At 40.4% G+C, this 12,252-nt stretch overlaps 1 protein-coding gene across 1 annotated transcript in view; it reads left to right on the forward strand.

The window, feature by feature from the left end:
- sema3h (sema domain, immunoglobulin domain (Ig), short basic domain, secreted, (semaphorin) 3H) overlaps positions 1-12,023 on the forward strand; it is a 59,213-nt gene extending 47,190 nt beyond the window's left edge. Inside the window, 10 exon segments of the mRNA XM_041052900.1 lie at positions 1,622-1,691; positions 5,355-5,499; positions 5,790-5,879; positions 6,139-6,268; positions 6,395-6,483; positions 7,371-7,412; positions 8,125-8,282; positions 8,876-8,937; positions 9,321-9,463; positions 10,661-12,023. Coding sequence (XP_040908834.1) covers positions 1,622-1,691; positions 5,355-5,499; positions 5,790-5,879; positions 6,139-6,268; positions 6,395-6,483; positions 7,371-7,412; positions 8,125-8,282; positions 8,876-8,937; positions 9,321-9,463; positions 10,661-11,122 — 1,391 coding nt within the window. The 3' untranslated portion in view covers positions 11,123-12,023.
- The last annotated feature ends 229 nt before the right edge of the window (positions 12,024-12,252 follow it).

Raw genomic sequence — 12,252 nt, forward strand, 5'->3', positions numbered from 1 at the left:
TTGTGTACCAGAAGAATTCAGCTCCAAAATACGTTACACCCACACAGTTTGCTAAAATGGGGTGAGTGGTGTCTCATACTGTATGTCATAAATATCTCATGACTGATTTTACAGTCTTGAGTTTTCCTGTGATTATAGAGTCCCCATTTTACCAATTAATGGGTTTTGTGCGGATGGCTGGATTTGTGGGCTAGTTTGTGTCAGTCGGACTGGGAGTAAAGAACTTAGGCCTTTTGGAAGTCAGCAATAGACTCTTCTAGTAAACAAACAGTTACATATGCTACATTTTTAATTAGTTTAGTTAGTGAGTTTGTAAATTAGAGACTTTTAGAAGACATTTTTTGGTCTCCTGAGTTTCCATCTGTTTGTTTGTCTACTTTCCTGTCAATCTGTTCTTTGATATTTTCATCTGTTTGTGACATGCTTCGTTTCCATTGTAATTTGGGATTTCAGAAATTACACTCATTAGCCCCAAGGAGTGAAACCACAGCCTGTGTACTAAATGGAAAAGCAGTTGTGTTTGTATGTTACTCATAACATCTCAGATGCCATTTTTGGTGTTTTTATCTCAGTCTACCAAAGTTAAATATAAGCTGTTTGACACTGATGGATTGAAGCTCAGGTAATACAAGATCCAAAAAAAAAAAGAAGGGAAAACTCTCACTGACGTGTTACTCCATGGTGCCAGTTATGGTCAAAACTCTGCAGGACAGCTTTAATTAAACTTTTGTGTGATCTATTTTTTTTTTAATAATAATATCATTTTTACCAGTATTGTAGTTGATTGATTCTGACCTGCAGTTGCTATTGTGCCAAGTTAGTACATTAAGCTTTAATTAGTGTCATTTATCAAAGCTGCAACTCAAAGAAGCATCATCTCTTTAATAAAATGTATCAAGATCAGACACTTGATGTCTCATATATCTTGTTTAAATTAAAGTTCAAATGCTAAAACACCATTTACAAGACGCTTAGTCAAATTTGGACGAGTGGTTTGTGAGTTATCAGGTTTCAAAGACAGATGGAAGCAGCGAAAAAATCCACACTCCTCCTGATTGCTCTACGTGAAGCACCACAGCCGGAGCAACACCAAAGTGAGAAAAACATTATCAAATGTGATCCGCTGGGTTCGGGATAAAGCGGGAAGGCTGAGGCGTGGTGTTAGTGCGTGTGACAGCAGGTGTTGTTCTCCTGTGGCGGACTCAGCGCTCAGCTCTCCCACTGTGGCTGGTTATTAATGGCTACAGATTCATTACAAGCAGCCAGTCAGCCATGCTGCCAGCACGCCCGACGCTATTAGTCACACAGTCAGACTGATAGATACACACACACACACACACATGCACGCAAAGGCATTCACATAATGAATACCAAATACCACCCCCCCAAACACACAAACATAGACACTTACAAAGGCTAATGGACGTTGCATGCATACAAACACACATACAGTTTACACAAACCTGTGCAACAGTGAATGTAAATGTGAAATACTTTTCCAGTAATGTAACTTGTCATTTTTACTGTGGTTTAACTTTTGCTTTACCTCTTTTTCTCTCTTCATTCTCCCTCTCTATCCTTCTCCTCATCTCTCCCTCCTCTCCTTATTCTCTCCATCCAGAGGACATCTTTATCCTCCAGGGGAAAGACAAGAAGAACCCTCTCATCTACGGCCTGTTTACCACTTCAAGGTATGTACCTCTGTGAAACAGAAACACAGGAGTAGAGTAGCTTTAAACTGTAGTTTGTGATCTGTGTTCCTTCGTGTTAATGTTGAAAATGAAAGTAGACTGGTGGATGGGAGAGACAGGGAATGTCTTGAATTTCCATTGAGTGGAGAAATTTTGTTCCAATACAGATTGCTCATAGTGAAAAACAAAAACAAACACTGAATCATTGGTGTTGATCAATAACCCTGTCAACCCCTGAACAAATAAATAGACTCTGCTGTTTTTGTGGAAACCTTCTTTCCTTTGAGTGTCAAATAGAAATTTAAAGTAGAGAAAAGTGGAAGTGAATGCATTTAACGCCAAACTCAAGGGGCCTCATAGGTGTGAATGTGAAAAAAAAAGTTTAAGATATTTGATAGACATGATGTCCTTTAAATGAACGTTTATGATCAACTAAAACCAAACAAAAGAAAATGATTAGAGGTTTTGAGTCTGGTTTATTTTTAAATCAAATCAGACTTGGTTCGACTTCTTGATTAAAGCTGCATTAGGCAGCTTTACGTTTTTGCAGCCCCCACAGGCTGCAGGAGGTACTGTAACTGTTTATACAGCACATTCATAGGAGATTTAAAGTTTGATTTAATATCTAAATACCATTTAATAATACAGCCATAAATGAGACAGCAGATGACAATGGAGGCGATTATAAGGTTTACTCATATAAAAAAAATGTTGTATGTTATATGAACCTGGTTTATGTTGTGGTTTGGAGAATTGGTTGGCAGAAGTTGGAAAAAGTAACTTTTCGTTTCATTTCACCTTCAAATACTGAACCAATCAGCTGTTGCATAGTTGTGCATTTAGTTTCATCATGATGGGAGTGAGACACAGTCCAGAGAAACATCTGTGACGAGGTGTGAACGCTCCATGTCGCACTGTAATGTGTGACACACAGATGATGGTGTCACATGCTGTGAGACCCACCCAGGCTGTAGGGTGCTCTGTCATTGACCCATGAATGAGACACGTTCATTCATGTTAATGAAATAGAGCTCATGTGAGCCTTCATCATCATCATCATCATCAGTGCTCAGACTGTGATGTGGAATTGGCAAGTGTTGCATCTGTGTGTGTGTGCGTGCGTGTGCGTGCGTGCGTGTGTGTGTGTGTGTGTGTGATGGGAGAGGTTAGAATTTAACCAGCATCATATTTTCCTCACACACAGACTAACAAAGACACACAAAACCTCTCATTTACAGACACAATCCATTACATCTCTTTCTGAGGAGACCTCAATCAGCTTTTAGACCTTGAGAACGTAAATTGAAAGTTTACTTTTACACAGAGGTCAAACCAGAACAACAACATGCTGTGCGACTACAAACTTTTATTAAAAACAATGACAAAACATGGAAAATATGAAGCAGCACTGAAATGGGCTTGATTAGAGGCCATAGACAGTATGCTTTCTGTTAGTATCTGCAAAATGGTAATTTGCTTGCACGTTAGTAACAGACATTCATAACAGAGAGGAAGAGAGGAGCATTTTTCTGCTCCATCTGGGACAGAGCAGTGACACAAATGCATAAAACTGCACGGCAGACAGATGAATCAGGAAAAAAAAAGGCTGAGATTCACAAAGAGAGGCTCTCATTAAGACTGACACTGTGAAAGACAGATAACAGGTAAACGAATAAAGTACACAGACTAAATAAATAAATAAAGAACAGGAACTGGCTGAAAGTGGGGAAAAATAACGTGGAGAAAGGCCAGAACAAATGAGCGAGTGAGTAACAAACGAAAAAAAAAAAAAGCCTGCAATTTGTCATTTTCTCCAAACTTACTGACGGCACCACATGCCCTGAGAATAACCCAGTTTCAGAGGTGGACGCCAGAGCTCTACAGTAGCAGCAGAAGTATGACAACATTTGGCATGGCAGAGCAGGGAGTTGGTCTGTTTTTTGGGTTTTGGAAAGTGTCTGGAATCTCAGCTGGGAGCGGACAGAAATCCAAAGCATCACCCAGGGTGGGGTCCCCACCACAGAACTGCCGAGTGCAGAAAGGTCATTGCTTCTGAATGGAAACTTCTCTCTCTGGTGCTGCCACGATTTCACACATAGAGCTTTTTGTCTCCTGTGATGAAGTCAAGAGTGGCTCTGTCCTCTGTTTTCTGCTTTTGTTATTTTGTTTTTCATTTGCAATTTTTTTTTTTTTTTTAATTGTCTGTCACATGCGATACATTAGACACAGCTGATTAGATTAATTTTGATACTGTGCGTTGCTCTGCTGGAGGACCGGGTACTTATTCCTTTGTTCATATGCTGGTTTGTTGTTTTGTTTGTCATTTTATTTCCCTCTGTATTCATACTTCTGTTCCTTTGCTTGTTTGTTGGAGCTTTTTAAGCAAACTCTCAGACCTAACTGATCAAACAGTTACACTGATTAGTCCAAGGAGGATTACAGCAGGGTTTTCTTCAGCATAGCTTCAGATCTGCCAAAAATTGAACATGTACATTATTGAAGAGGGAGATCTACATTGTTTGTTTGGCCAATTCTACATCAGTGTTATCCCACAGACACAGATGACTCAAAACTTGGGGAAATTATGCATCTAAACATTGTTTGACATTTTCTAAACTGCACTGAATGTGAGCATTATATTTCATACTGGAAAACTACATCATTCATGCAGTGTTGACGGAATGGGAGTAACAGGAAAGCCTCCCATTATTTCGATTCACACATTATTCCAAGATGGTTACTTCCACTGCTCACCCTGTAGTCACATCATTTAAATAATCTGAATTAGATACTTTTGCTGTATTTGGAGAAGTTTGTTTACAAGTGAAACCAAATACAAACAATGTACATTTCCTTTTAAATGAGCCAAATTGATTGTATTTGTGTGAACGCTGGATTTCATTTGGATGGAACTATCATCATGTCTTTACATAAATTTTGCTAATGGTTTGTTGACTCTCCTCTAGTTTTTTTTTTTTTTTTATCAGAAAGTCCTGACATCTCCAAGAATTACATCTCGGAAGCTGACGTGAATGTGCTTTTTTCACACATCGCACTGTTATGTTCTAAATAATTTATTGTTATCTGCATCTGACCACCACACTGAGACCTCTGATCTTTGTGTGAAGGGGAGAAAAGAGAGCTTCAACCAGAGAAAGTTCAGTCTAAACATACAGTATGTGTCAGCTGTCTAAACCGAGTCAAACTACCATGATCCATCACATCACAACGCAGCCTTTCTATCTGTTCTGTTTCTAGCATCTTTTCTCCATCAAGCACTGCTGGAATCTTTAACTCTGACACAGTTTGCCAGAAATCTTAACCATGATCCTAACTACAGTGGATGGGATGTGTTGTGGTGGGGTCTGATGTGCTAAAAGCAGCTCACTCATCCAGGCTGGACTTTGGGTTGGAGGAGATTCAGTGAAGTGGTGCAGTCAAGCTGAAAAGCCACAATGACTCACAGCTCTTCATTCAGTACATCACTTTCTTTTTTAACTTACTGCTTAAGGACCGTTGTAACTCATCAAGTGAAATCATCAAAGGCGTGTGCAGCTCATGCTTTTATTCATTCAGACCAGAGTAATAAACAGTTGGAAAGATTATTTGAGTCTGACTATGATGAATGACAGCTCTCCTTCCCTCTTCCTTGTTTATCCTCAGTGATATTCTGAATGGTTCGGCAGTGTGCGTCTACCGAATGGAGGATGTCGTTCGGGCTTTCAAGGGAAATTTCCTGCATAAGGAGGGTCCTCAGTATAAGTGGGCAGAGTTTACTGGCAAGGTGCCCTACCCGCGGCCAGGAACTGTGAGTTAATGCTTAAAAGTCTGTCCTTTGTTCCTTTTTGTCGTTTTTGAGTTTCTTAATCAGCAAATACTCTCACAAACTAGTAAGGTAACTGTTTGTTGCTATACAAAGGTAAATAAAGCATAGGGACATAGCCAGTAAATTCAACAAACTAATGTACCTTATTTTCATATATGAATGTTCAGAAATTAAAAGTTAAACCGTGATCATTGAATGAAAATCTCAGAGTCTCCCAAACATTCTAATTTCTGTCTTTCCCCGCTGTATTTCTTTCTTTATCTCTCTTTCAGTGTCCCAGCAGCACGTATGGAAGCTACAGTTCGACCAGAGAGTATCCAGACGACGTCATCTTCTTCAGCAGGACACACCCGCTGTTGGAGGTTCGGCTGATATTTCATTTTATTAAATGAGGTTCATGTTATTCAATTAGCTTGTTGTCTATTTCACAGTGGGGTGAGGCACTTTTTTTCTCTGCTTTTTCCAAATTCTTAAGTGACATTAACAAATTAAATTAGACAATGGCCTCCGTCAAAGGGACAACACATGAACAACGTGATTTAACAAAAACTTGTTTCACTTGTGATGTATTCCATTTCCTGATTATAAAATTCAAAACCCTAAAAGTTCCCACTGTTTTAGGAAAATGTGCTGCCACTGGGAGAACGCCCCCTCCTGGTCAGAGTGGGTGCTCACTACAAGTTCAGCAAACTGCTGGTGGACAGGGTGGAGGCCGTGGACGGCACCTACGACGTCCTGTTCATCGGCACAGGTAGAGTGGTGGCTGCATGGTGGAGCTTTTCTCCAAGCTTCCAAAAGTGTAGGATTGTGTGCTTTAACCCTGAGGTGTATGTTGTTTTCACAATAAAACCCTTTAAATGTGTTGTTTTTGCTGCAGACTCTGGTCTGGTGCTGAAGGCCATCCATCTGCCCAGAGAACACGGTCAGAGTCAGGAGGTCACTCTGGAGCAGCTGCAGGTCTTTCAGGTAAAGCAAACAGTTACTGTGGAAAAACATAATGTTCTACCATTATTTTATTATTATTTTAGTACAAAATAACAACAGAATAAGAACTGTTTTTAACAGCCAAACAGTTTGCAAGTTATGTTGCTATTCAAATTTTTCATGCATTATAGTCAGCCTTTGGTTTCTGTCCATTTCCTTATGGTTTGAACGCCAACCACCAAACGTTTGAAACTTACACAGCGTGTGTAATCCGTCACACTGATGGTCGGCATGATAGCCTTTATTTTAATCCATTACATCATTGTGAAGACGTAATGCAGCACAGACTTCAAATCAATAGTCATGCAACACTAATGGAACTTGGGCAGAATCTTGGACAGAAGTTCATGTTTAGTGTAACAGATCTGTGTCTGTCGCAACTTGCAAGAGTCTGTTTTTCATTCCATACAGAAATGAATAAAAAGAAAAACATGAAACATCACAAAATCTGAAACATAACATGCATTTGTCAGCAAAAATGTGAAGTATGCACGATTTGTCCTAAGGTGATTATTTTTTCAATTAAAATTCATAAACAAAGCGAATCCTGTACCATGCTCAGTTTCACTAAACTTGAACCAAAGATTTCCAACACAAACACCTCACATAGATACACCACTGTGTCACATTACATATGAAATTTCAGGAATACTTGTATCCAAAGCTTGTTACTGTAGCATGGCTCTAAACACACTTAGCACAAAACTACAACAGCTATCAGCCATCTATCTGTCTATCTATCTATCTATCTATCTATCTATCTATCTATCTATCTATCTATCTATCTATCTATCTATCTATCTATCTATCTGTCTGTTTCATTTTAATCTCGATGTGTTTCTCAAGTTTTCTTTTTCTCTTCCTCACAGCACAAATCACCTGTGACAGCCATGACACTCTCAAAGAAAAAGGTAACAGATGAAAGAGAGAGACAGAAACTCACTTTCACACCTTCAAACTTCCAAACTCTCCCACACACACACACACTCACAACATCACACTCCACACTCAAATCTCCACCTTGTATCTTGTATCAAGGACAACTTCATCACCAGTTGCTATGGTTACCCCACCTCAGTCAGAGCAGAGATGCAGAGATGCCATACACACACTCACACGCACACACATGCACGTGTGCAAACACAGAAATACAACTTGCATTATTAAAATAGTCAAGGTTTCATGAAAAAAAAAATCTAAAGCTCGCTCACACAACCAGACACCAACGTCAAGATTATAAAAAGCAAGCATCACCAGATTTGTCGTTCTCACACACACACACGGACAAGTACACACACATCTCACACACACACACACACACTTCCCATGGCCACGCAGTGACATTGTTACACTGTGAGCTGGATGTGTGACTCAGAGAGTGAAGACGAATCTGGTTTAGCTGTTGATTGTCAGTGTGACTCAGTTTTGTGGAAGCAAACTGGATGTCCTCTTTCTTATCATGCCCCCCCCCACCCCTCCCCACTCCCTTTTTCTCTTTCTGGATTCCATTCCTCCCTTATCCTCGACCATCCGTTACTCTACCTTGTTTCTCCCTCTGTTTTCAAACGTTGTTTTCTCCTCCATTTCTATCTTGTCATACCCCCTGTCCTTCTCCTCCTCCAGCAGTGGTTGTTTGTGGGCTCCAGGGAGGGTGTGTCCCAGCTGGCCCTGTACCAGTGTGAGCTGTACGGTCAGGCCTGTGCCGAGTGTTGCCTGGCCAGAGATCCTTACTGCACCTGGGATGGACACGCCTGCAGCCCCTACATGCCCACTGTGCGCAGGTAGGGATGGCGAATTACTGTAAATCTGCTTAAGTTTATCCAGAGAACACTAATCTGATTACTGTATATCCCTTACAAGTTAGTTTTTTTCCCCTCTGGATAGGGAACACATGGATTCGATCTTTTCAAATCAGATTTAAACCAGATTTGTTGATAGTTTGAAATGTGGCTTAAATTACATTTTAGCTCAGATCTTTCTGATTAGATTTTAAACATTTTTCCACTTGACCATCACTTTGTTCTAAGGCATGACAAATGGACAGATTTCCATGAAGACGACAATTTAATGTTGCCCTGACCTTTCATCTAGTGCCACCATCACCACCATCACACAAAATGTCCACTTTGCACACAAATCTAATAATATAAAAGGTAGATTGGCATGAAATTTGTTGAGCAAATTGATTCCCCCAAGTGGACTGAATCTTTTTTATTTTAATTACCCCGCGACCTTTTCCGTACCACCACCTTCAGGAGACAAACTTTACATTATTATCCACACTTTTGTTCAGGTATGCACTTTGCTGCAACATCTTGGAGCGACGAGAAGGTTGAAACTCTTATTTTAATTTACTTTACTGTTTTCCCTGCAGGAGGAATGCTCGTCATTTAGGGGAGGATGAGGATCCACTAACTCAGTGTGTCAGACAGGGAGGTGAGGCTCCAGTTCACTGCTCAACATGTTTGCTCACCAGTACTTTACATACAGTGCATGATTTGTTTACGTGATAGATTAAAATTACTGTATTATATATGTTCATTTTGTGAACATATTCAGTTGAACATATTCAGTTGCGTAGCGTCCATTGGTACACACACAAACAAAATATTGAATCACAGCACGTATGCAAGATATTCACAGAATAGAAGAAATCAAAAAAGTGATAGAAACAAACAGAATTAAAGTAACAAAAACCAGATATCTAACTTTTTTAGGTTTACTGACAACATGCCAGCACATCTTCAGAAGTAGAGACTTTGTCTGCGATAGAATGATAAAGTCCTGGACTCGTTGTCCAACATCCGCATCTCTTTCAGCTGCGCTGCAGGTGGAGGCGGAGCAGAGGGTGATGATGGTTGCCGAGGGTAACAGCACCTACCTGGAATGTCTGCCTCGATCCAGACACGCTGCTGTTACCTGGTACAAACAGGCTGGAGAGAACAGCCCTGAACTAAACCAGGTGCCCACACACACGCACATTTTTCTGTAATACTTTCATTTTCTTTCTAAACTTAATATTACAATGCAACATAAATACAGGAGAATATTAAAGCTAGAGTATGTAACTTCCTTAACATGGAGATGTGCTTTCAAGGTCTTCTGTCACCCTAAGATAAGATAAGATAAGATAAAAATACTTTATTGATCCCAAACTGGGAAATTCAACTGTTATAGCAGCCGTGTACAGGTAATAAACACAATAGTACAATGGTCACAAGTACAAAAGATAAGGAGATTTGCCCTACATAAATCTGCAGTAAAAAAGCTAAATAAAGCTAAGTATAAGTAACAGTCAGCGGTAACAATAAGTTAAGTTTGTGAAACCAGAGTACAAATGTACAAAGTAGTACAATGAATTCTCCAGAATGTGCATAGTAGCAAGTCAGTGCACCAAAACAGTCGAGTAGTATGGATGTGCAAATATAAGAAGAATAAGAGTGCAGGATAAATAAGTATATAAACAACAATGAAACAATAAAAACTATACCACTGTAATATGAGAGGAATAAGAGTGCAGAATGAAATATTCTTATAAACAGCTATGGAACTATAAGAACTGTAAAAACTATAGAACAGTAATATGAATGTGCAAAATAAGATGAATAGGAGTGCAAGATAAAAAATTGTTATAAATAACTATGAAAACTATTAAGACTGTAAAACTGTAGGACAGTAATATGAATGTGCAAGAATAAAAATGAATAAGAGTGCAGGATGAAATACAGTTGTAAACAAGGTTAAGGTGCAAAATCATCATAACAGCAATAACACAGGCTCGCTGACTCATCGAGCAGCCTGGCAGCAGTGCAGAGATATTCCCCTTCAAAGTTTCTGAGCGAGCCTCGTCCTTCTAACCAAGCAGAGAAGGCCAAAGTCGAGGATGGGAGCTCACAGCTGTCAATCAATTCACGAAGCTATGCCTGACTCACTCACATTAGCAAGCTCCTGATTTCTGTATTAGCTGACATAGCGTACGTGACGTGAATGCAGGTGCAAGGCTGGACCAAGACAGTCTGCCTGCAGTACTCCTCTGTGGGTTCGCTTCCTTTGTGGAGAATAATGGGGCAGGGAGAGGGAAGGGTGGGGGGAGTGGAGGTGTTTGAACATAAGTACTCAGAATTCAGAATTCATGTGATCTCCCTCTTTCTCTCTCCAGGTTGTAACAGGTGACCAGTTGGTGGTTATCGAGCGGGGTGTCCTGATTCGTCAAGCCGAGCTGTCTCATGGTGGCGTCTACCACTGCCAGGTGGAGGAGCACGGCTACCACTGGACCGCCGTCACTGTGCGCCTTGCCGTCTGGAGCCCCTCGGCCAATCTCCTCCTTTCATCCTTGTCCAGCTCGTCCTATCAAAGCACAGGAACCCAGCCCTGGTACGAGGACGTGATGGCGCTGATTCACCCGGGAAACCTGGGCCAGCACTGCAAGGCTCTGGGATACCGCCCCCCGCGCAACCACCATCGCCATGGTGACATCGCGGTGGTGCCGAACAAGGAGAAAGAGAGAGGGGAGAGGCACAAGCACGGAGGAGGAAGAGGAGGAGGAGGAGGTGGGGGAGGAAGAGCAGCAGGGAGGAAGAGCAGGAGCAAGCCTCAGCAGAGGGCACCAAGGAGCGCTTGAATGTGTCGCAGAGCAGGAGGGTGGATTTCCAGTGACTTAAACACACACACATTTATCTTAGTGTACACACCAATACACACATTTACACAAACACACATGTACGCACACACACACACTCACTTAACTTATACACTGAGACACACATACTGTGTACAGAGACTACGACATGCGCATGCACTTATCTACAAACAAAAAAAGGCATCCTTTCATTACCGCGACAAACTTTCAAACTAAGCTACACAAACAACTGGAGTATGTACAGGAGGATGTGAACAGCAGAGACTGTTTCACCTGGACAGTTGTTAGTAAAAAAGAAAAGTAGTAAACATTAGGTTGCAAAGCATGCTGAATGAAGGATGAACAGCATGTCCAGATCACTGAGTGTGACTGACTGTGTCGTGACAAGGACATTCAAAAGGATGTTTTGGATTTGGAGCCTCTACAGAAAGAAAAAAAAAATGCAAAAGTTCAGCATTAAAAAAAAAAAGTATCCAACCCTTCTGAAAGGATTGCTGTCTTAAAGGACCACCATACTTTTTGCATGTTTTTGCCCATTAATTACTAATCACATACTGCCAGTCATTCTCCAAGACAGAACAGATGTTTTTAGATTGATTTCCTACCTTCCAGGCAGACACTGGTTTCCATTTATTTCAGTATGCCCTTAAAACTAGAAAAATGTCATGTCATGTTATTGCATTTGCAGGACGCGTTTTTCTAACTTTGTGTGGAATATGAAAGGATATGTTGGAAAAGAAACAATACGGGCAGCACATACATATATGTGCTGAAAAGGACTTGGTTGTTGTAAAAAATCAAATCAAAGAGTTAATAATACGACAAAGTCTGAACAAAAAAGAAAGTTAAATAAATAAATAAATAAATAAAAGTGTCTATTGATCTGAAAACTTGGTATGTTTTGGAAAATGATCAGCAGTGATTGATAATTAAAGGGCTACAACCTTCAAAAGTAATTATTAGCTATCAAGGTAATTGTTCAACACAGCAGCAACTTTGAGAAAGTAATTATTTAGGTTGTGAATAGCAGTAAATAGCACTGATGAGTTCATGCATTTTTTTCCCCCCCTGAAGGATATGGAACATTTTCAGATGAGATCCTTCAGGCACTT

Source organism: Toxotes jaculatrix, chromosome 2 (genome assembly GCF_017976425.1).
Source record: "Toxotes jaculatrix isolate fToxJac2 chromosome 2, fToxJac2.pri, whole genome shotgun sequence".
Lineage (NCBI taxonomy): Eukaryota > Metazoa > Chordata > Actinopteri > Toxotidae > Toxotes > Toxotes jaculatrix.